Source organism: Heterodontus francisci, chromosome 34 (assembly GCF_036365525.1).
Source record: "Heterodontus francisci isolate sHetFra1 chromosome 34, sHetFra1.hap1, whole genome shotgun sequence".
Classification (NCBI taxonomy): domain Eukaryota; kingdom Metazoa; phylum Chordata; class Chondrichthyes; order Heterodontiformes; family Heterodontidae; genus Heterodontus; species Heterodontus francisci.
The window spans coordinates 30,497,920-30,523,306 of NC_090404.1; the positions used below are offsets into that span (position 1 = coordinate 30,497,920).

Sequence of the window (25,387 nt, forward strand, 5' to 3'; positions counted from 1 at the left end):
TCAGTTGCCAGGGAGAGGGATGGAGTCTGAAACAAGGGAATGGATGGTGGAGTGGAGACCAAAGACAATGGCTTCAATCTTCCCAATATTTAATTGGAGGAACTTTCTGCTCAACACCACTGGATATCGGACAAGCAGTGTGATAATTTAGTCAAGAAGAGTTGGTGGTGAGGTAGAGCTGAGTGTGATCAGTGTACATGTGACAGCACGTAGATGAGAAATAGGAGGAAGCCAAGGATAAATCCTTGGAGGAGACCAGAGGTAACTGTGCAGGAGTGCAAAGAGAAGCCATTGCAGGCGATACTCTGGCTATGATTAGATAAGAATGGAACCATGAGGGTGCAGTCCCACCCAGCTGGATAACAGTAGAGAGGTGTTGGAGGAGGATGGTGTGGTCAACCGTGTCAGAGGCTGCAGACAGGTCGAGAAGGATGAGGAGGGATAGTTTACCTTTGGCATTTGACACGTTGATGAGTCATTTCTGTACTGTGGTAGGGGTGTAAACCTGATTGGCGGGATTCAAACATGGAGTTCTGGGAAAGACGGGCATGGATTTGGGAGGCAACAAAACATTCAACGATTTTGGAGAGAAATGAGAGGTTGGAGATGGGGATTTAGTTTGCAAGGACGGTGGGGTCAAGCATTTTTTATTTAAAGACGGGTGATGAAGGCAGATTTAAAGCAGAGAGGGACAGTACCTGAAGAGAACCTTTAACAATATCAGTTAACATGGGGAAGTTGGCTGGTCAGCAGTTTAGTGGGAATAGGGTCGAGGGAGCAGGAGGTGGGTCTCATGGACAAGATGAGCTCGGAGAGGGTATGAGGGAGCTAGAAGAGAAATTAGAGAAATATATGGGTTCAGGGCTCGGGCAGGAGGAGCTTTAGAGACAGTTTGGTCTGGGGGGGCTGGTGGGAGGGAGGGAAGCAGCAGAGGCAGCTGATTGTCACTCAGATTGAGATCATCCAAAGAAGACCATGAGCTCTTCACACTTGTTGGAGGTGAGGATGGAGAAGACAGGGGAGAGGGAGAGCACTTCAAAAGGAATGAACTTGTGTTAGAAATATTAAAAAGACTCAACACTCTGTGTGTTTAACACAAAACTGATTTATTTGACATTTATCGAGAACATTAGTCCCTATAACTGGGCTGGAGTTTATGAGCATCAGGAGAAACAGACCCCAATGAACATGGTTCAGTCCTGGATGTGATTAACAGAACAATCCAATCACTGCAGTTACTTGTGAACTCGCTGGTGTTTCAGAAGGGTGGATGACTGAGTGAATCTCTTCCCATACAGGGAGCAGGTAAATGGCCTCTCTCCAATGTGAACTCGCTGGTGTACAGTGAGGTTTCCTAATCACCTGAACCCAGTCCCGCAGTGAGAGCACCTGAATGGTCTCTCGTCAGTGTTAACACGTTGATGGATCACCAGTTCAGTGGAACGTTTATAGCAACTCCCACAGTCCGGACATTTAAAAAGTCTTTCATTAGTGTGAACTCGCTGGTGCGTCAGCAGGTTGGATGAAGTTGTGAATCCTTTCCCACACTCGGAGCAGGTGAACGGCCTCTCCCCAGTGTGAACGCGCTGGTGTCTCAGCAGTTCGGATGACTGAGTGAACCCCTTCCCACAGATGGAGCAGGTAAATGGCCTCTCCCCAGTGTGAACTCGCTGGTGTGTCAACAGGGTGAATGACTGAGCAAATCCCTTCCCACAGATGGAGCAGGTAAACGGCTTCTCCCCAGTATGAACTCGCTGGTGTTTGTACAGGTTGGATGACTGGGTGAATCCCTTCCCACACTCGGAACAGGTGAACGGCCTCTCCCCAGTGTGAACTCGCTGGTGTGTCAGTAGGTGGGATGAATTAGTGAATCCTTTTCCACAATCTGAGCAGGTGAATGGTCTCTCCCCAGTATGAATGTGTCGATGAGTTTCCAGCTCAGATGGGTAATTGAATCCCTTTCCACAGTCCCCACATTGCCACGGCTTCTTCCCAGCGTGACTGCGCTTGTGTCTTGACAGGCCCGATGATCGGCTGAAATGTCGTCCACACACAGAACACGTGTACAGTTTCTCCCCACTGTAAACAGTGCTTCTTCCTTCCATGTTCAAAATCCAGTGATATTCAGGTTACGATGAATTGGGCGACTCCTTCAGATCCTGATCTGATTTCAAACAGAAAAAACAGAGTGTGTGAGAGAACCCACAAAAACACAAAGGCAGGTTGTGAAATGGAGCTGAATGAATCTGGTAATTTATGTGGACGGTACGAGGAAAAAGTGACCATGAAAGCTGCTGGATTGATGTACAACCCCAACTGGTTCAATAATGTCCTTCAGGAAAGGGAACCTGACACCCAGTCTGGACCTACACAAGACTCTGCCCTCTATGGAAAGCTAGAGAGAGAGAGGGAGAGAGAAGGAGGGGCTGGGAGAGGAGAGGGATTTTGTAAATGCAGAAATCGACCTGAACTTTGACGGACCTCCCAAACCCTCAACTTCCATCATCTAGAAGGGCCAGGGTAGCAGGTGTATGTGAACACCATCACCTCCAAGTCACACACCATCCTGACTTGTCTGACATCCAGGACTGGATGAACAGAAATTTCCTCCAATTAAATATTGGGAAGTCTGAAGCCACTGTCTTCAGTTCCTGCTACAAACTCCACGCCCTCGTCACCAACTCTATCCCTCTCCCTATTCTAACACACTCCTGCCCGCCTCCCACATTCTACCCTCTGTAAACTTGAGATCATCCAAAACTCTGCTGCCTGTGTCCTTACTCGAACCCAGTCCTGTTCACCCATCACCACTGTGCTCACTGACCTACACAGACTCCCAGTTAACCAGCACCTCAATTTTAAAATCCTCATCCTTGTTTTCAAATCCCTCCATGCCCTCACCCCTCACTATCTCTATAATCTCCTCCAGACCTACAACCCTCCGAGAGATCAGGGTTCATCTAATTCTGGCATCTTGAACATCCCTGATTTTCATTGCTCCACCACTGGTGGCCGTGCCTTCAGCTGCCAAGGACATAATCTTTGGAAATCCCTCCCTAATCCTCTCTGCCTCTCTACCTCACCTTCCGTGATTCAGACACTGATTAAAACCCACCTCTCTGATCAAGCTTTTGGTCATCTGCCTGAATATCTCAGAATGTGGCTGTGTCAAATGTTGCTTTATAACATTCCTGTGAAATGCCATGTCACATTTTATCACATTAATGGCACTACATAAACACAAGTTGATGTTAACTTGGTCTTATATCACCATTCCTTCATCATCACTGGGTGAAAATCCTGTAACTCCTTCCCTAACACCATTGTGGGAGCATCTTCACCACACAGACTGCAGCGGTTCAAGAAGAAAGCCCACCATCACCTTCGCAATGGGCAACTGGGGTTGATAAGTGTTTAATTCACTGCCACTTCTCTTCCAGGAATGCCTACCTTGAAGAAGTTCTGCTCTTCTCTCCGACGGGATTTTCGTTTGTCTCTTTTACCTTGTTCACCTTCATTGCTTTCTATTTCCCTCCTGGTGTTTGATAAGGTATCTACCAAAACTCGTTTTTACAGCCACATCTCCTTCCTCAGTGACTGTCTCCGGCTCCGACTGATTCCACGTGGATTCCAACTGCAGTTTCACCCATCATGCTTTGAAACCACCCAGGATCACAGGTATCTCCGAGAAATACAATGTTCCTCGGACTGCTACTCTCGCCGCATTCTGAGATCCACACTCAGTGCTATGCGCCGCCATATGCACACACTGGACCTCTCTCTCCAGCAGCACCGTCTCACCTTATCTCAAATCTGTTCTACTCCGCAGTTTCATTTCATCTTACGTCTCATCCGACGCATTAACAAAAAACTTTTTTTCTTCCTTTCAGGTGTTAAGGAACGCAAGCTCCAGCAGCTGATGGGGACTAATGCCCCTCCAGATCCTCCTTCCGCTTCACTTCCCTCTGACCCCACCCCTTCTGATCTGACCCCTTGCCGTGTATTCACTATACCCTCTGACCTCCCCCTCTCTGATGCTGAGCGTTCTGTACTCAGCAAAGGTCTCAGTTTTATCCCCTTACGCCCCCACCTCAATGAATTTCGCGCTCGGCATGACGTTGAGCTCTTCTTCCGTCGCCTCCGCCTCCGGGCTCACTTCTTCGACCAGGAGTCCTCCCCCCGACCAGCAGACCCATTCACCCGCCTCCAGCATTCTCCCTCTACCTGGACCCCTCACCCTGGCCTCTTACCCGCTCTTGATCTCTTCATTGAAAACTGTCGGCGAGACATTGGTCGTCTCAATTTCTCTGCCCCCCTCACTCACTCTAACCTGTCCCCCTCTGAACTTGAGGCACTCCGTTCTCTCAGGTCTAACCCCAACATGGTCATCAAACCTGCAGACAAGGGTGGTGCTGTTGTTGTATGGCGTACCGACCTCTACCTTGCAGAAGCTCAACGCCAACTCACAGACACCTCTTCCTACCTCCCTCTGGACCATGACCCCACCATTGAACATCAAGCCACCGTCCAAAGGACTGTCACTGACCTCATCTCCTCTGGAGATCTTCCCTCTACAGCTTCCAACCTCATAGTCCCGCAACCCCGGACAGCCCGCTTCTACCTCCTTCCCAAAATCCACAAACGGGACTGTCCCGGCAGACCCATTGTGTCAGCCTGCTCCTGCCCCACTGAACTTATTTCTTCCTATCTAGACTCTATCTTTTCTCCCCTGGTCCAGTCTCTTCCCACCTACATCCGTGACTCTTCTGACGCCCGACGTCATTTTGACAATTTCCAGTTTCCTGGTCCCAACCGCCTCCTCTTCACTATGGACGTCCAATCGCTCCACACCTCCATCCCCCACCAGGATGGTTTGAGGGCTCTCCGCTTCTTCCTGGAACAGAGGCCCAACCAGTCCCCATCCACCAACACCCTCCTCCGCCTGGCTGAACTTGTTCTCACATTGAACAACTTCTCCTTCAACTCCATGCATTTCCTTCAAGTAAAAGGTGTCGCTATGGGTACCCGCATGGGTCCTAGTTATGCCTGTCTTTTTGTGGGATATGTCGAGCATTCTTTGTTCCAGTCCTACTCAGGCCCCCTCCCCCAACTCTTTTTCCGGTACATTGATGACTGTATCGGTGCCGTTTCCTGCTCCCGCCCCGAACTAGAAAACTTTATCAACTTTGCTTCCAATTTCCACCCTTCTCTCACCTTTACATGGTCCATCTCTGACACTTCCCTTCCCTTCCTCGACTTCTCTGTCTCCATCTCTGGGGATAGGTTGTCTACCAATATCCATTATAAGCCCACTGACTCCCACAGCTACCTCGACTACACTTCTTCACACCCTACCTCCTGTAAGGACTCCATTCCATTCTCCCAGTTTCTCCGTCTCCGACGCATCTGCTCTGATGATGCTACCTTCCATGACGGTGCTTCTGATATGACCTCCTTTTTCCTCAACCGAGGATTTCCCCCCACTGTGGTTGACAGGGCCCTCAACCGTGTCCGACCCATTCCCCGCACCTCTACCCTCACCCCTTCCCCTCCCTCCCAGAACCGTGACAGGGTTCCCCTTGTCCTCACTTTTCATCCCACCAGCCTCCATATCCAAAGGATCATCCTCCGCCATTTTCGCCACCTCCAGCGTGATGCCACTACCAGTCGCATCTTCCCCTCCCTTCCCGTCAGCATTCCGAAGGGATCGTTCCCTCCGCGACACCCTGGTCCACTCCTCCATTACCCCCACCACCTCGTCCCCATCCCAGGCCACCTTCCCTTGCAATCGCAGGAGGTGTAATACCTGCCCATTTACCTCCTCTCTCCTCACTATCCCAGGCCCCAAACACTCCTTTCAGGTGAAGCAGCGATTTACTTGTACTTCTTTCAATGTAGCATACTGTATTCGCTGCTCACAGTGTGGTCTCCTCTACATTGGGGAGACCAAGCGCAGACTGGGTGACCGCTTTGCGGAACATCTCCGCTCAGTCCGCAAGCAGGACCCTGAGCTTCCGGTTGCTTGCCATTTCAATACTCCCCCCTGCTCTCATGCTCTCATCTCTGTCCTGGGATTGCTGCAGTGTTCCAGTGAACATCAACGCAAGCTGGAGGAACAGCATCTCATCTACCGATTAGGCACACTACAGCCTGCCGGACTGAACATTGAGTTCAATAATTTCAGAGCATGACAGCCCCCCACTTTACTTTCATTTTGTGTCATTTTTAGTTATTTTTTCTTCCCTTTTTTTTTGCATTCCTTTTTACATTTTTTACAATCTTTTTTTGCATTTATTTCATTTCATCTTAGTTTGTTCAGTTTGCTTACCCACTGTTTTTTTCAGGTTGTTTTTCTTCAGGTTTGCACTTGCTGATGTTCAATATTCAGTATATTCACACCTAATCTGTACTAATGCTTTGTCTTTCAACACACCATTAACATATTGTTTGCCTTTGCTCCGTGACCTTTTGGTCAGCTATGTGGCCTGGTCCAATCTGCTTCTCCTTTGTTATCTCTTGCCCAACCCCCACCTCACTTGTTTATAATCTGTGACTTTTCTCAGTTCCGAAGAAGGGTCACTGACCCGAAACGTTAACTCTGCTTCTCTTTCCACAGATGCTGCCAGACCTGCTGAGTGAATCCAGCATTTCTTGTTTTTGTTTCAGATTTCCAGCATCCGCAATATTTTGCTTTTATGTTGTGTTGATAATATAACTGGTCTGGCTAGTGATGCCCATATCCCAAGAATGAAGTGAAACATCTGTATATGTAAAATCCTTTATAGAAATACTTGTGAGTAAAACAGTGCTCTTTAACATTGAGTGGTTGGTGTCTGTTTAGCAACCTCATCACCCCTGGAATCTACCTTCCTTGACAGTCTCACATTGGAAATTGCTGGGCCTGACTGGGCTCAAAAGTACTCAGGATTTAAACCAGCAGCTTCACCTCCATCTCCACTCCAGATCAAACTGATACAACAAAAAAGACCAACACAAGTGGTCAGGGAATGACTTCCACAGCCAACACCCACCCCGATACAAAGAGGCTCTGAATTGGTCCATCTGTGTTTCTCAACTTAGTTCTGTGGCAACTCATGCATTGAAATAAAACCAAAATACTGCGGATGTTGGAAATCCGAAATAAAAGGAGAAAATACTGGAAATACTCAACAGGTCAGGCAGGATCTGTGGAGCGAGAAACAGAAGTAAATGTTTCAGGCGCATCGAGCCACCGGAGCCTGCGGCCTGCAACTCAGAGAAGGAGGAAGAAGGAGGAAGAATGAGGAAAGGCAATATAGTTCAACACTCACAGCAAACTACAATCCACCTACATTACAAAAAACAAAGAACAGTACAGCACAGGAACAGGCCATTCGGCTCTCCAAGCCTGCGCCGATCTTGATGCCTGCCTAAACTAAAACCTTCTGCACTTCCGGGGCCCATATCCCTCTATTCCCTTCCTATTCATATATTTGTCAAGATGCCTCTTAAATGTCGCTATCGTATCTGCTTCCACCACCTCTCCTGGCAGCAAGTTCCAGGCACTCACCACCCTCTGTGTAAAAAACTTCCCTCGCACATCCCCTCTAAACTTTGCCCCTCGCACCTTAAACCTATGTCCGCTAGTAACTGACTCTTCCACCCTGGGAAAATGTTTCTGACTATCCACTCTGTCCATGCCGCTCATAACTTTGTAAACCTCTATCATGTATCCCCTCCACCTCCGTCGTTCCAGTGAAAACAATCCAAGTTTTTCCAACCTCTCCTCATAGCTAATGCCCTCCAGACCAGGCAACATCCTGGTAAACCTCCTCTGTACTCTCTCCAAAGCCTCCACGTCCTTCTGGTAGTGTGGCGACCAGAATTGCACGCAATATTCTAAGTGTGGCCTAACTAAGGTTCTGTACAGCTGCAACATGACTTGCCAATTTTTATACTCTATGCCCCGACCGATGAAGGCAAGCATGCCATATGCCTTCTTGACTACCTTGTCCACCTGCGTTGCCACTTTCAGTGACCTGTGGACTTGTACGCCCAGATCTCTCTGCCTGTCAATACTCCTAAGGGTTCTGCCATTTACTGTATACTTCCCACCTGCATTAGACCTTCCAAAATGCATTACCTCACATTTGTCCGGATTAAACTCCATCTGCCATTTCTCTGCCAAAGTCTCCAACCGACCTATATCCTGCTGTATCCTCTGACAATCCTCATCATTATCCGCAACTCCACCAACCTTTGTGTCACCCGCAAACTTACTAATCAGACCAGCTACATTTTCCTCCAAATCATTTATATACTACAAACAGCAAAGGTCCCAGCACTGATCCCTGCAGAACACCACTAGTCACATCCCTCCATTCAGAAAAACACCCATCCACTGTTACCCTCTGTCACCTGTGACTGAGCCAGTTCTGTATCCATCTTGCCAGCTCACCTCTGATCCCGTGTGACTTCACCTTTTGTACCAGTCTGCCATGCGAGATAGGGAGACAGAGTTTAGAAACACTCAGCAACACGACTCCAGTAAAAGATCCCAGGAGGAAAAGGGGGAGCAGTGTGTGTACCTGCCCTGATATCCCCCTCCCCAGGCCTGTCAGTCAAATCCCCCCCCCCCCCCCCCCACTCCTCCCAGTCCACAGCTCAGCCTAGCAGCTTCCTGCACCTTGAGCCAGCCCTGCCCAGGTGTGGCCCAGTCCAAGGGGAGTCTTTGTGGAACCAGGGAGTGGGGGAGGGGGGACCTCCTGCCCTGTGCTGTGTCCCAAATGGTTCCTCCCTCCCCTCCCCTCCCCCAGGCCCCTTTATAACTGAGCTCAGTTTCCTTTAAAGTTTTCTCCTTTGATTTTACACTTTATTAATCTTTAATTCCTCCAAAAGAGATGGAAATCTGGCGGCCGTTAACCCCGGGTCTGTCACCGGGAGAAGCCCCGCAGCTGCCGCCCCGCCCTGTGCAAACGCGGGACCGGGAGCTTCTTATTGGAGGGTTGCGGCCTACACCGGGTGTTTCTGAAGCCTCCCTGCCCGCCCGCTCCATCGCCCCCGCCGCTGCTTACCGACTTTAGATACGACTCACACTGTGCCTTGAAAGTTCCTAAAGCTCCCGCCAGCGATCTCTGACCTGACCGTTCCAAACGTCAGCTGATTGACGGCAGCTCCGGACCAATCGCGAGCGGCGGGGGTGGGGTGGTTCGCACCTTGCCGCTCGCCACGCCCTTCACTTGCTCCGATTGTTTGGAGGACCATCAGCCCACTCGGCCCTCCAGTCCCCACCCCAGTCTTCCGATTGGGCTGCAGCGTCCGTCAATCACCCGGGCGTGCAGGCGGTGTGAGCTGAGCATGCGCGGCCAGCAGGGTCTGAGACAGAGAGTGCGGTTCCAGCAGGTGAAGGGGAGGCGGGTTAATAAAGCCCGGGGCTTGCAGGCTGCAGACACACCGAGTGCGGAGTCAGGAGACAATCTAAACAGCGAGATCACAACAAACACAGATGCTGCCAGATTTTTTCTGTTTTTATTTCAGGTTTTCAGCATTCGCAGTATTTTGCATTTATTTATCTCTGCCTTCAACTTTCAGTTCCTATCTCTAGTTTCTCTGATACTCTCTCACTGTACGTTTATTTCTCTGTCATTCAGTTCTGTCTTTCTCCCTCGATCTCTGGTTCTGTGACTTAGTTCCTCTCACTGGGGGAGATTTGGACTCTGTGCCATAGTGTTGTACAGGCGACAGACAACACAAAGATTGGCCATGTGGTATATAGCAAGGAGATGGGCAGAAAAGTGACAAATGGAATTCAACCCGGAGAAGTGTGAGGTGATGCATTTGGGGAGATCAAACAAGACAAAGCAATAGACAATTCATGGGAAAATACTGAGAAGTGTAGAAGACGTGAGGGACATTGGAGTGAATGTCCTCAGATCCCTGAAGGCAGCAGGACAGGTCGATAAGGTGGTTAAGAAGGCATATGGAATCCTTTCCTTTATTAGCTGATGTGTAGACTATAAAAGCAAGAGGCTTATGCTGGAACTGTCTAACTCATTGGTTAGGCCACTACTTGAGTACTGTGTGCAGTTCTGGTCACCTCATTACTGAAAGGATGTAATTGCACTAGAGAGGGTACAGAGGAGATTTATGAGGGTGCTGCCAGGACTGGAAAAATGCAGCTATGAGGAAAGATTGGATAGGCTGGGGTTGTTCTCCTTGGCTGAGGGGAGATCTGATTGAAATGTACAAAATTTTGAGGGGCCTGGATAGAGTGGAGATGAAGTGTCTATTCACCTTAGCAAAGAGGTCAGTGACTAGAGGGCACAAATTAGACATTAGAGATACAGCACTGAAACAGGCCCTTCAGCCCACCGAGTCTGTGCCGACCATCAACCACCCATTGATACTAATCCTACACTAATCCCATATTGTTTAAAGTGATTGGTAGAAAAATTAGAGGGGAGATGAGGAAAGATTTTTTTTCACCCAGAGGGTGGTGATAGTCTAGAACTCACTGCCTGAAAGGATAGTTGAGGCAGAAAGCCTCAACTCATTCAAAAGGAGTCTGTATATGCAGTTTAAGTACTGTAATCTGCAAGGCTACATACCAAATGGGATTAGAATGTGTGGATAGTTTTTTGGCTGGCACAGACATGATGGGCCAAGTGGCTTCTTTCTGTGCCTGAAACTTTCTATGATTCTATGTGATAATGAACCGGGATCCTGCTTTCCATCTGTCCTGAGTTTTACTCGTGTTGATGTAAAAACAGGGAGAGATGTGAAACAGGCAGCCGGTTCATAACCACCCGCTTTGTACAACTGCAGCAAGTCAAAGTCTAGCCCAGTGTTTCCTTGCCCTCTCTGTGTGTCTCTCCCTGACTGTCTCTGCCTCTCTCTTGTGGGCAAATGGAGGTGAGGGACAGATTCGAAATGATCTAACACTGGTGGAACAGGATTGAAAGGGCTGAATGGCCTCCCCCATCCTGTTCCTGAGCTTTACAATGTTTCTGTGTGTCTGTTCCCTGTTCAGGGGGAAGAGGCACCTAGCTCATGTTTTCAATCCCAGTTTACTGATGGGAGTGGCGGGACAGGTGAAACACCTTTCTGCAGTGAAAGATACATCTGGGCCTGGGATCATCCTGCGCATGAAGGGACAGAATGTCAGCGAGCCTCTGCGTGTCCTTGCTCCATGTCTGCCCCTCCATTTGGATTGACATGAATGAAAGGTACACGGGTGTGGAGCTATTTTGTGTTTGGTGCATTTTACATATTCACAGCTCCTTATCTGAACAGGAATTAAAGCAAATTAAAGAATTAGACAAGGGTCTGTTCACAGAGAGGGGGAATTAGACAGGGTCTGTTCACAGGGAGGGGGGAATTAGACAGGGTCTGTTCACAGGGAGGAAGGAATTAGACAGGGTCTGTTCACAGGGAGGGGGGAATTAGACAGGGTCTGTTCACAGGGAGGGGGGAATTAGACAGGGTCTGTTCACAGGGAGGAAGGAATTAGACAAGGTCTGTTCACAGGGAGGAAGGAATTAGACAGGGTCTGTTCACAGGGAGGGGGGAATTAGACAGGGTCTGTTCACGGGGAGGAAGGAATTAGACAGGGTCTGTTCACAGGGAGGAAGGAATTAGACAGGGTCTGTTCACAGGGAGGGAGGAATTAGACAGGGTCTGTTCACAGGGAGGGGGAATTAGACAGGGTCTGTTGACAGGGAGGGAGGAATTAGACAGGGTCTGTTCACAGGGAGGGAGGAATTAGACAGGGTCTGTTCACAGGGAGGGGGAATTAGACAGGGTCTGTTCACAGGGGGGGGGAATTGGACAAGGTCTGTTCACAGGGAGGGGGAATGAGACAGGGTCTGTTCACAGGGAGGGGGAATTAGACAGGGTCTGTTCACAGGGAGGGGGAATTAGACAGGGTCTGTTCACAGGGAGGGGGAATTAGACAGGGTCTGTTCACAGGGTGGCGGAATTAGACAGGGTCTGTTCACAGGGAGGGGGAATTAGACAGGGTCTGTTCACAGGGAGGGGGGAATTAGACAGGGTCTGTTCACAGGGAGGGAGGAATTAGACAGGGTCTGTTCACAGGGAGGGGGAATTAGACAGGGTCTGTTCACAGGGAGGGAGGAATTAGACAGGGTCTGTTCACAGGGAGGGAGGAATTAGACAGGGTCTGTTCACAGGGAGGGGGAATTAGACAGGGTCTGTTCACAGGGAGGGGGAATTAGACAGGGTCTGTTCACAGGGAGGGGGAATTAGACTGGGTCTGTTCACAGGGAGGGGGAAATTGGACAAGGTCTGTTCACAGGGTGGCGGAATTAGACAGGGTCTGTTCACAGGGAGGGGGAATTAGACAGGGTCTGTTCACAGGGAGGGGGGAATTAGACAGGGTCTGTTCACAGGGAGGGAGGAATTAGACAGGGTCTGTTCACAGGGAGGGGGAATTAGACAGGGTCTGTTCACAGGGAGGGAGGAATTAGACAGGGTCTGTTCACAGGGAGGGAGGAATTAGACAGGGTCTGTTCACAGGGAGGGGGAATTAGACAGGGTCTGTTCACAGGGAGGGGGAATTGGACAAGGTCTGTTCACAGGGAGGGGGAATGAGACAGGGTCTGTTCACAGGGAGGGGGAATTAGACAGGGTCTGTTCACAGGGAGGGAGGAATTAATCAGGGTCTGTTCACAGGGAGGGGGGAATTAGACAGGGTCTGTTCACAGGGAAGGGGGAATTAGACGGGGTCTGTTCACAGGGAGGAGGGAATTAGACGGGGTCCGTTCACAGGGAGGGAGGAATTAGACAGGGTCCGTTCACAGGTAGGGAGGAATTAGGCAGGGTCCGTTCACAGGGAGGGGGGAATTAGACAGGGTCCGTTCACAGGTAGGGAGGAATTAGACAGGGTCCGTTCACAGGGAGGGAGGAATTAGACAGGGTCTGTTCACAGGGAGGGAGGAATTAGACAGGGTCTGTTCACAGGGAGGGGGGAATTAGACAGGGTCCGTTCACAGGTAGGGAGGAATTAGGCAGGGTCCGTTCACAGGGAGGGGGGAATTAGACAGGGTCCGTTCACAGGTAGGGAGGAATTAGACAGGGTCCGTTCACAGGGAGGGAGGAATTAGACAGGGTCTGTTCACAGGGAGGGAGGAATTAGACAGGGTCTGTTCACAGGGAGGGGGAATTAGTCAGGGTCCGTTCACAGGGAGGGAGGAATTAGACAGGGTCCATTCACAGGGAGGGAGGAATTAGACAGGGTCCATTCACAGGGAGGGGGGAATTAGACAGGGTCCATTCACAGGGAGGGGGGAATTAGACAGGGTCTGTTCACAGGGAGGGGGAATTAGTCAGGGTCCGTTCACAGGGAGGGAGGAATTAGACAGGGTCCATTCACAGGGAGGGGGGAATTAGACAGGGTCCGTTCACAGGGAGGGGGGAATTAGACAGGGTCTGTTCACAGGGAGGGGGAATTAGTCAGGGTCCGTTCACAGGGAGGGAGGAATTAGACAGGGTCTGTTCACAGGGAGGTGGGAATTAGATGGGGTCTGTTCACAGAGAGGGGGAATTAGTCAGGGTCCGTTCACAGGGAGGGAGGAATTAGACAGGGTCTGTTCACAGGGAGGGAGGAATTAGACAGGGTCTGTTCACAGGGAGGGGGGAATTAGACAGGGTCTGTTCACAGGGGAAGGGTAATTAGACAGGGCCTGTTCACAGGGAGGGGGGAATATCACAGGGTTTGTTCGCAGGGGAAGGGGAATTAGACAGGGTCTGTTCACAGGGAGGGAGGAATTAGACAGGGTCTGTTCACAGGGAGGGAGGAATTAGACAGGGTCTGTTCACAGGGAGGGAGGAATTAGACAGGGTCTGTTCACAGGGAGGGAGGAATTAATCAGGGTCTGTTCACAGGGAGGGGGGAATTAGACAGGGTCTGTTCACAGGGAAGGGGGAATTAGACGGGGTCTGTTCACAGGGAGGAGGGAATTAGACGGGGTCCGTTCACAGGGAGGGAGGAATTAGACAGGGTCCGTTCACAGGGAGGGGGGAATTAGACAGGGTCCGTTCACAGGTAGGGAGGAATTAGGCAGGGTCCGTTCACAGGGAGGGGGGAATTAGACAGGGTCCGTTCACAGGTAGGGAGGAATTAGACAGGGTCCGTTCACAGGGAGGGAGGAATTAGACAGGGTCTGTTCACAGGGAGGGAGGAATTAGACAGGGTCTGTTCACAGGGAGGGGGAATTAGTCAGGGTCCGTTCACAGGGAGGGAGGAATTAGACAGGGTCCATTCACAGGGAGGGAGGAATTAGACAGGGTCCATTCACAGGGAGGGGGGAATTAGACAGGGTCCATTCACAGGGAGGGGGGAATTAGACAGGGTCTGTTCACAGGGAGGGGGAATTAGTCAGGGTCCGTTCACAGGGAGGGAGGAATTAGACAGGGTCCATTCACAGGGAGGGGGGAATTAGACAGGGTCCGTTCACAGGGAGGGGGGAATTAGACAGGGTCTGTTCACAGGGAGGGGGGAATTAGACAGGGTCCGTTCACAGGGAGGGAGGAATTAGACAGGGTCCATTCACAGGGAGGGGGGAATTAGACAGGGTCCGTTCACAGGGAGGTGGGAATTAGACGGGGTCTGCTCACAGGGAGGGAGGAATTAGACGGGGTCTGTTCACAGGGAGGGGGGAATTAGACAGGGTCTGTTCACAGGGGAAGGGTAATTAGACAGGGCCTGTTCACAGGGAGGGGGGAATATCACAGGGTTTGTTCGCAGGGGAAGGGGAATTAGACAGGGTCTGTTCACAGGGAGGGGTGAATTAGACAGGGTCCGTTCACAGGGAGGGGGGAATTAGACAGGGTCTGTTCACAGGGAGGGGGGAATTAGACAGGGTCCATTCACAGGGAGCGTTGAATTAGATAGGGTCTGTTCGCAGGGAGGAGGAATTAGACAGGATCTGTTCACAAGGAGGGGGAATTAGACAGGGTCTGTTCACAGGGAGGGTTGAATTAGACAGGGTCCGTTCACAGGGTGGGAGGAATTAGACAGGGTCCGTTCACAGGGTGGGAGGAATTAGACAGGGTCCGTTCACAGGGAGGGGAGAATTAGACAGGGTCTGTTCACAGGGAGGGGGAATTAGACAGGGTCCGTTCACAGGGAGGAGGAATTAGACAGGGTCCGTTCACAGGGTGGGAGGAATTAGACAGGATCCGTTCACAGGGAGGGGGGAATTAGACAGGGTCTGTTCACAGGGTGGGAGGAATTAGACAGGGTCCGTTCACAGGGTGGGAGGAATTAGACAGGATCCGTTCACAGGGAGGGTGGAAGTAGACAGGGTCTGTTCACAGGGAGGGGGATTTAGACAGGGTCTGTTCACAGGGAGGGGGATTTAGACAGGGTCTGTTCACAGGGAGGGTTGAATTAGACAGGGTCCGTTCACAGGGAGGAGGAATTAAACAGGGTCCGTTCACAGGGTGGGAGGTATTAGACATGGTCCGTACACAGGGAGGGGGGAATTAGACAGGGTCTGTTCACAGGGAGGGAGGAATTAGACAGGGTCTGTTCACAGGGAGGGAGGAATTAGACAGGGTCTGTTCACAGGGAGGGAGGAATTAGACAGGGTCTGTTCACAGGGAGGGTTGAATTAGACAGGGTCTGTTCACAGGGAGGGTTGAATTAGCCAGGGTCTGTTCACAGGGAGGGAGGAATTAGACAGGGACTGTTCACAGGGAGGGTGGAAGTAGACGGGGTCTGTTCACAGGGAGGGTTGAATTAGCCAGGGTCTGTTCATAGGAAGGGAGGAATTAGACAGGGTCCATTCTTATGAACTCGGAGCAGGAGATGGCCACTCGACCCCTCAAACCTGCTCCGCCATTCAATAAGACCATGACTGATCTGATAGTAAACTCAACTCCACATTCCCATCTACCCCAGTAAACCTTCACTCCTTACCTATCAAGAATCTATCAACCTCTGCCTTAAAAATATTCAAATTCTCTGCTTCCCCCACATTTTGAGCAAGCAAGTTCCAAAGACTCACGACCCACTAAGAGGAAAAAATTCTCATTTCTCTCTTAAGTGGGCAATGCCTCATTTTTAAACAGTGACCTCTCATTCTTGATTCTCCCACAAGCGGAAACATCACTTGAACATCCACTCTGTCAAGACCCTTCAGAATCTTATATGTTTCAATTAAGTAACCTCTTACTCTTCTAAACTCCAGCAGATACAAGCCTCGCCTGTCCAACCTTTCCTCATAAGACAACCCGCCCATCCCAATTATTAGTCTAGTAAAGCTTCTCTGAACTGCCTTCAACGCATTTACATCCTTCCTTAAATAAGGAAACTAATACTGTACACAGTATTCCAGATGTGGTCTCACCAGCGCCCTGTATAACTGAAGCATAACCTCCCTACTTTTGTATTCAATTTCCCTTGCAATAAACAATAACATTCTATTAACTTTCCTAATAATGTGCTGTACTGGCATACTAACTTTTTGCGATTCATGCACAAGGACACACAGATTCCTCTGCATCTCAGAACTCTGCAATCTCACCATTTAGATGATATGTTTCCAAAATGGACAATTCCACATTTTCCCAAATTATACTCCATTTGCCAGATCTTTTCCCACTCACTTAACCTACCTATATCCCTTTGTAGACTCCTTATGTCCTCTTCACAACCTACTTTCCTACCTATCTTTGAGTCATCAGCAAATTTAGCAACCATACCTTCGGTCCCTTCATCCAAGTCATTTATATAAATTGTAAAAAGTTGACTCCCCTGCACTTATCCCTGTAGCACACCACTTGTTATATCTTGCCAACCAGAAAATGTCCTATTTATGCAAACTCTCTGCTGTTAGCTAGCCAATCTTATATCCATGCCAACATATTACCCCCTACAATATTAGCTTTTATTGTCCTCAATAATTTGTGATGTGCCATCTTATCAAATGCCTTCTGGAGCTCAGTGCAGTAGATCCACCGGTTTCCCTTTATCCACAGTACATGTTACTTCCTCAAAGAACTCCAATAAATTGGTTAAACATGATTTCCGTTTCACAAAATCATGCTGACTCTGCTGGATTACCTTGAACTTTTCTAAGTGCTCTGCTATAACATCTTTAATAATAGCTTCTAACCTCTTCCTTATGACAGACATTAAGCTAACTGGCTTGTAGTTTCCTGCTTTCTGTCTCCCTCCCTTTTTGAATAAAGCATTGGCTATTTTCCAATCTAATGGAACCTTCCCCGCATCTAGGGAATTTTGGAAAATTAAAACCAATGCATCTAAATTATCTCATGAGCCTCTTCTATGAGACCCCAGGATGAAATCTATCAGGACCCAGGAACTTGTCAGCCCGCAGCTCCAACAATTTGCTCAGTACCACTACCCCAGTGATTGTAATTATCTTGGGTTCCTCCCTCCATTCCATTTCCTGACTTGAAGCTAACTCTGGAATGTTACTTGTATCCTCCATAGTGACGATAGATGCAAAATACCTGTTCAATTCATCTGCCATCTCCTTATTTTCCATTATTAATTCCCCAGACTCACTTTCTATAGAACCAACACTCTCTTTGTTAATTATTTTCTTTTAAAAAAATCTACAGAAACTCTTACCTATTTGTTTTAATATTTCTAGCGAGTTTTTTCTTGTATTCCAGTTTTCCCCTCCTTATTAATCTTTTAGTCATTCTTTGCCGGTTTTTTTATATTCTGTCCAATCTTCTGACTTGCGTAATTATATGCTCTTTCTTCAAGTTTGATACCATCTTTAGCTTTTCAACAGACAGAGATATAAAGGATGTCGGGAGATAATGATGCACAGTGTTACAACCAAGGTGGGAGGAGTCAATTCAGTCCCACTTCTCCACAGATCACAACACATCAATAAGTTTTCCCACTTAGTGAAATAGCCAATTAAGTACTCTATATGCCCCCAGAAAAAAGCACACCAACCATGTCTCTTTAATAAACAACAAAATTATCTGTTTATTGGTTAAAACTTGGTTATAATAATGAAGTAAATATATACACGAATCAAAATATTAAAGTCCCGTATTATTTATCCTAGCCCTCATACACACTCACATTCATCCAAAAACTGGTTAACCAGGAAAAAACAGGTTTTTGTTTACAGCTGTTTCAAAGGAATAATAGGGGAATAAACTTTTACTGAAAAGATATAAAAGGAAGCCCTTTGATTTGGTGAGATGTCCCAGAGTCGAATAGTTGGATGCCACTTGGAGTCTTTTCAGGCGAGGTTGATGAACAGTCTGTTTGGGGAGGTGTTCGAGGAGATTCAACTGCAGCAGGCATCACATAGGTCTTCCATCAGATGTGCAGCAACAGGTGTCAGTTCTGTGTTACACATTCGTTGCAAAAGTACTTTTATAGATGCAAGATTTCTGCAAGCATTCAGGGTTTTGCTTTTCAAGAGCAGGGATTCTTCAAAGAGAGAGAGATATTAGCTATCTTCTCCTGCTGGCAGACTTCTTTCTGTCTAGCCAAATACACACTGGATTTTTAACAGTTTAAAAATGAAACAGAAAGTGTTTATTCAGCATTAAGTCCCAATCGCCGTAAATCATAGTCTGTCACTAAGCAACTAGCTTTTGAGGACAGCACACAGCCCCCCTGGCTGTGTTCCTTGCAAACAGATGCCTTTCAGTAAAAAAAAGTTGCTTACTTCTTTTGACCTCAAGATGATTCAGTGTAATTGAAATCCTTTTCAGCTTTTTTCTTTAAATATCGATTCTCAAGTTTCAATACAAAAACGGAAACTTTCATAACAACAGATAGGGATGTAAAGAGAGATACTGAGATATTAAGGCAGTGGTTAGCACTGTAGCCTCGCAGCTCCAGGGACCCGGGTTCGATTCTGGGTTCTGCCTGTGTGGAGTTTGCAAGTTCTCCCTGTGACCACGTGGGTTTCCTTTGGGTGTTCCGGTTTCCTCCCACAGCCAAAGACTTGCAGGTTGATAGGTAAATTGGCCATTGTAAATTGTCCCTCGTGTAGGTAGGGAATATGGGATTACTCCAGGGTTAGTATAAATGGGTGGTTGTTGGTCAGCACAGACTTGGTGGGCCGAAGGGCCTGTTTCAGTGCTATATCTCTAAATAAATAAAGATGTCTTTATTATTATTCCCCTCTGGAGGAAGCTGTTGTCCAAAGTTTCCTCTTACCAAAACACACTCTCTCTCTACATCGACATATTACAGCTGCTAAAAATTTCCTGGAGAGAGAAATGAAACATTAATGAAAACAAAGCAAAGACTTTTTAAAATAAAAGACACATCAATAGCCCAGAGCTCCTTTTCTCTCTAACATGGACAATCTCAGCATCATTTACACATCCCCCACAATAAACCCAGAGACTGGAAAGTGGGAACAGATTTAAAATGTGAGAGGGTCTATTCGGTGCTGAGATCTTGTCCATTGTCATGTTAATCCAGGTACCAGGGCTGTTTTGAACAGAGACATTCCAGGGAGCTGCTTTTTGATGATCTGTGAACTTATTCCTACAAGGTCATTGTTGAGAACATTTGCAGCATCTTTCAGCTAATTAACAGGAGGACAGTGACATGACCAGGCCCCAGTCTGTCCAGAAGCTGATAAACTCTCTTTAAAACTGTCATTACAGGAGCTAATTCCTTATCATTGTCCCAGGATTTATCTTTACACATCAGACCTTTGGGAAGGGTGTGAGAAGGGGGTGGGGAGGGTGGTTTTCTATACAAGCTGGGAGCTGGGCGGTCACTAAACACTGGAGAGCCCCAGAGCCTGTCTCTCTCCCTCTGTGTTTAACGTGTCATTTCAATCTCTTTCTCTCCCTCTATTTCTCTCTGTGTCTCACCATCTGTTTATGCCTCATTGTAAAAACACAAACACTGGTGATTCCCCATTCCTCTCCTGTTCACTGTCCCCGTACCCACTCAGCCCAGGATTGGTGCAAACCAAAAAACAAAATGGGCTGGAAATACTCAGCAGGTCTGGCAGCATCTGTGGAGGTTTCAGATCCGTGACCTTTCGGCCCAGGATTGGTGTTTTGTGTATTCACTGTTACTGTGGGAAGAAGTTGCTGATTCCTTCAGGAGATCTTTTAAAATCGTCGTTCCAGGTTTAATTTTTGCAAATCAGACCTTCTGGAAGAGTGTGACTGAGGAGATTTACTGCAGAAGCTGGGAGCTGGGCAGTGATGACGCTGGAGACCCCCAGATCCTCTGTCTCTTCATGCCCCTGCCCCTCTGCTTTGCAGTTTCTCCCACTGTTTCCCTCACTCTCCTCTCTCTCCGGTTTATTTCATTCAGAGAGGGAGAGCGAGAGCTACAGAGAGAAATCCACAATCAGAAAATCAGCAGAATGAATTAAAATGGCTGCTGCAGATTGCATTTAAACCTCAAAATTCATCTCACTGTCTAAAACACGTGCATCATTCAGGAATTACCACAAACTTCGTGAAAACATTCCTGATGCTGTGAATCTAGACAATGGGTTAATTTTTGAAACACGGGCGTTGTTGCAAAGTCCAAAACGCGGAGGCAATTTGTGCACAGCAAGATCCCACAAGCAGCAATGTGAAAATAGATAAATTGGAATCACTCCTTCCCCATCCTTTCCCATTTATAATAACAACAAATCACATTGCGGTATGTGGAATTTTTATCATTTATTAAAAGTTGAAACTCAAAAGGAGGGAAGGCTGGGGAGAAATAAAAGAAAGCTAGAGAGAGAGAAATCCACACTTAAATCCTCAATAAAATAGATTAAAATGGGATTAATTTAACCCTCACATTTCTTTGCACTGCCTAAAACACAAGAATTAATCAGGATTATAGCAGGCCTTTACACAAGTTCAGGTGTTATTTCACAATCCCCTGACTGCTTTACAGTCAATAAATTCAAAGTCTGGTGATTATTGTAATGCAGGAAATGCTGCAGGCAATTTGTACACAGCAGGCAGCTCTGTGATTCCATTCAGATGGAACACGGGTCCCACTGCTTCCTCATCCTCACACCTGCTGCAAAACCTCCCTCCCTGGCCCCCTCCCGTATGTACCCCAAGTTTGGGTACATCCCCTCACCCCCCAGAAAGTGCTAAATTCCTATTAAAGTGCTGATTCCTTTGGAAGACTTTTTAAAATCGTCGTTCCAGGATTTATTTTTTTGCAAATCAGACCTTCAGGAAGGGTGTGACTGATGGGCTTTTCTCAAGATGCTGGCAACTCACACTGGAGACCTCTAGATCCTGTGTCTCTTCACTCCATCCCTCTGTTTTGCCATCTGTCCCACTGTTTCCCTCAGTCTCTCCGCGCTCTCTCTTCCCCCTGTTCCTCTCATTCAGAAAGATGGAAAGGCAGAGAGAGAGAGACAGACAGAGAAATCCACCATCAGAACCTCAATAAAAATGTTCTTGTTTTAATGGGATGTGGGCATCGCTGGCAAGGCCAGCATTTGTTTCCCATCCTGAATTGCCCTTGCGAAGGAGGTAGTGATCTGCCTTCTTGAACCACTGCAGTCTATTTGGCGTGGGTACATCCACAGTGCTGTTAGGAAGGGAGTTCCAGGATTGTAATTCCATGACGGTGAAGAAATGGCAATCTATTTCCAAGTCAGGATGGTGTGTAACTTGAAGATGAACTTGCAGGTGGTGGTATTTCCATGCCTCGGCTGCTCTTGTCCTTCTAGGTGGTAGAAGTCGTGGGTTTATAAGGTACTGTTGCAACAGTTATAGAGAGTTACAGCACTGAAACAGGCCCTTTGGCCCACCGAGTCCATGCTGACCATCAACCACCCATTTACACTAATCCTATATTAATTCCATGTTTCCCTCTCACATCCCCACCTTCCCCCAACCTACATTAGGGGCAATTTTTTTTACAACAGACAATTTACCTATCAACACTCAAGTCTTTGGAATGTGGGAGGAAACCAGAGCACCCAGCAGAAACCCACACAGTCACAGGGAGAACTTGCAAACTCCGCACAGGCAGTACCCAGAACCGAACCCAGGTCGCTGGAGCTGTGAGGGTGCTAGCCACTGCACCACTGTACCTTGTTGACATGTTGCTACAGCGCATCTCGTATGTAGTACATACTGCTGTCACTGTGCATCTGTGGTGAAGGGAGTGAATGTTGAAGGTGGTGGATGGGGTGCTGATTAAGTGGGTTTCTCTGTCCTGGATGATCTCAAGCTCCTTGAGTGTTGTAGGAACTGCACTTATCCAGGCAAGTGGAGAGTATTCCATCACACTCCTGGCTTGTGCCTTGTAGATGATGGACAGGCTTTAGGGAGTTACTTGCTTCAGAATTCCCAGCCTCTGACCTGCTCTTGTAGCCACGATATTTATATGGCTGGTCCAGTTAAGTTTCTGGTCAGTAGTAACCTCCAGGATGTTTATAGGGGATTCAGCAATGGTAATACTGTTGAATATCATGGGGAGATGGTTTGATTCTCTCTTGTTGGAGATCATCATTTCCTAGCATTTGTGTGGTGCAACAGGTACTAGCCACTTATCAGCCCAAGCCTGAATGTTGTCCAGGACTTGTTGCATGTGGACGTGGACTGCTTCAGAATCTGAGGAGTTGCAAATGGTACTGAATTAAACCGGCTGCTGCACATCTCATTTAACCACCTCACTGCCCAGAACACAAGCATTAGTCGGTAATCATAATGAGTTCAAGTTAACGACTTTAATTTCAAGCCCTGAGGAGTACTTTACACTCAATGGTCATTACTGTAATGTAAGGAATGCGGCAGACAAATTGTGCAAAGCAAGATCCCATAAATAACAATTTGATAATAGCCAGATAATTCTGTTTTAGGTGGGAATTGATTAAACAACAAGACAGCAATATTTTAAAGAAAAATAACACAACAAGAGTCCAGGGTTCCCTCTCAGTTACACAAACAATCTCTGAGCAACATTCAAATACAAATTATGCTTAGAAATCAGAAACAGTTAACTCCACCTACCTTGTGTGTGTGTATCTCTCTCTCTCTCTTTCTATTTCCTTGTCTCTTGTCTCTCTCTGTTCCTGTCTCTCCCCAATTCTATTCTCCTAAATTCCTATCTAGGTTTCTTCACTGTTCCTCTTTCTTGTTCTATCTATCTCTTTCTCTCTGTCTGTCTGTCTGTCTATTTCTATTTCTCTGTCCCTTTCTCTCTATCTCAGATGTAAACCTAATTGAAATGTGCTATGTAATATTTCTGTCTAAGCATTTTAAAAATGACATTAGGTTGCAGCATTGACATGTTTTTATATTTTAAGTAGAGAGAGAGTGAATGACAGAGAGAACATCTGCCCCGTCATTCAATAAAATCATGACTGATCTTCTCCCTGCCACCACCCTCCATATTCACTTTCCCCATATTCCTTGATTCCCCATGTATCCAAAAATCTATCACTCTCTGTCTTCAATGTACTCAAGGAATGAGCATAAATAGTCCTCCGGGGTAGAGAATTTCAACCTCGAGTGAAAAAATTCTCCCCATCTCAGAATCACAATATTATTTTACTTTGATTGGTTGGTGTCGGTTTAGCAACCTCGTCAATGCAGAAGGAGGCCATTCGGCCCATTCTGTCTGTAGCAGCTCACCGAATGAACAATTCACCTAATGCCACTCCTCCACCTTCTTCCCCATAACCCTGAACATTCTTCCTTTTTAGATCACAGTCCAATTGCCTTTTGCATTGCAGATCATAACCACTTGCTGAGTTTTTCCTCATGTTGTTTTTGCATCTTTTGCCAATCAATTCAAATCTGTGCCCTCTCCTTCTCGATCCTTTCATGAGTCGGCATAGTTTCTCCCTATCCACACTGTCCAGGCCCGTCATGATTTTGAATACCTCTAGTGAATCACCTCTCAGCCTTTCTTGAAGGAGCAAGTCCCAACTTCTCCAATCTGTCTTCATACCTGAAGTTCCTCATCCCTGGAACTATTCTCGTGAATCTTTTCTGTACTCTGTCCAATGCCCTCACATCTTTCCTAAAATGTGCTGCCCAGAACTGGGCGCAATACTCCAGCTGAGGCCTAAATAGTGTCTTATAAAGTTCAAAATAACTTCCTTGTTCTTGTACTCCAGGCCCCTATTAATAACACATAGGATACTGTATGCTTTATTAACCACTCTCTCAACCTATCCTGCCACCTTCAAGGACTTGTGCACATACACACCCAGGTTCCACTGCTCTTGAATCCCCTTTAGAATTGTACCCTTGCTTAGATTGTCTCTCCATGTTCTTCCTACCAAAATGAATGACTTCACATTTCTCTGCATTGAACTTCATTTGCCACTTGTCCACCCAATCCACCAACTTGTGTATGTCCTTTTGTAGTTCCACACTATCCCCCTCACAGTTCACAATTGTTCAAACTTCCGTACCACCCGCAATTTTGAAACTGTGCGCCGTATACCAAGGTCTAGCTTATTAACATATATCAGGAAGAACAAGGGTCCCAACACTGACCCCTGGGGGAATTTACAAAAATTCCTCCAGCCCGAAGAACATCCATTATTCTCTATTGCCAGTTACTCAGCCAATTTTTCATCCATGATGCGACTGTCCCTTTTATTCCATGAGCTATAATTTTGCTCATCTCAGTCCTAAATGGCTGAAAACTTATTCTGAGTCTGGGACTGTAGTTCTACAAACCCCAGCAAGAGAAAACACCTTTCCAGCATCTACCTTTCAAGTCTCTTCAGAATTTTATATGTTTCAATGAGATCGGCACAAATTCTTCCAAACTCCAGTGAAGAGATGCTAAATCTGTCAATCTCTCATACAATCAATCCAGGAAGACTTCATTGCACTCCCTCTCAGGCGAGTTTATCCTAAGCTGTTATTAATCACATCCAGGACTCAACAACTGAAGAGTTCCCATGCTCTTGCGTTTCTATATGAGTAGTTTATTAAATTTGATTGCAGCAAATCATTCTCTATTTTCCAAAGAGCAGTTTAAAACCGAAGGGCCTGTTTCTGTGCTGTATAACTCTATGACTCTATGAAAGGTGGGTCTATTACCCAGCATCCCTCGTGGTAGTGAATGTGCCCTATTCACGCCATAGGAGCGATGTGCGCAAGCGTAGTGCTGGCGTGTATCTGGAGCAAGCGCAGTGTCACTGTGATCAGAGCAGTGCGAGTGCTGGAGACGCTTTTGCAGCGGGTGAGAGCCAGCGGCGCGGGGAGGCTTCAGAAACACCCGGTGTAGGCCGCAAGCCCACAATAAGAAGCTCCAGATCCCGCGTTTCCACCGAGGGGGGCGGCAGATGCGGGGTTTCTCCCGGTGACAGGCCCTGTTTGAAACTAATAATAAATTAAAAGGTGGGACTTAAGTTCCCCGATTGAAGGGAGACCAGGAATATACAGGAACAAAAACCAAAAACACTGATGGAGTGAGGCG

The 25,387-nt window shown here is 47.4% G+C and overlaps 1 protein-coding gene across 1 annotated transcript in view; it reads right to left on the reverse strand.

Moving 5' to 3' along the window:
• Nucleotides 1–616: 616 nt before the first annotated feature.
• LOC137349302 (zinc finger protein 585B-like) overlaps nucleotides 617–25,387 on the reverse strand; it is a 77,768-nt gene continuing 52,997 nt past the window's right edge. Inside the window, exon 3 of the mRNA XM_068014844.1 lies at nucleotides 617–2,079. Within this exon, the coding sequence (XP_067870945.1) occupies nucleotides 1,359–2,079 (721 nt within the window). The 3' untranslated portion in view covers nucleotides 617–1,358. The remainder of the gene's footprint in view (nucleotides 2,080–25,387) is intronic.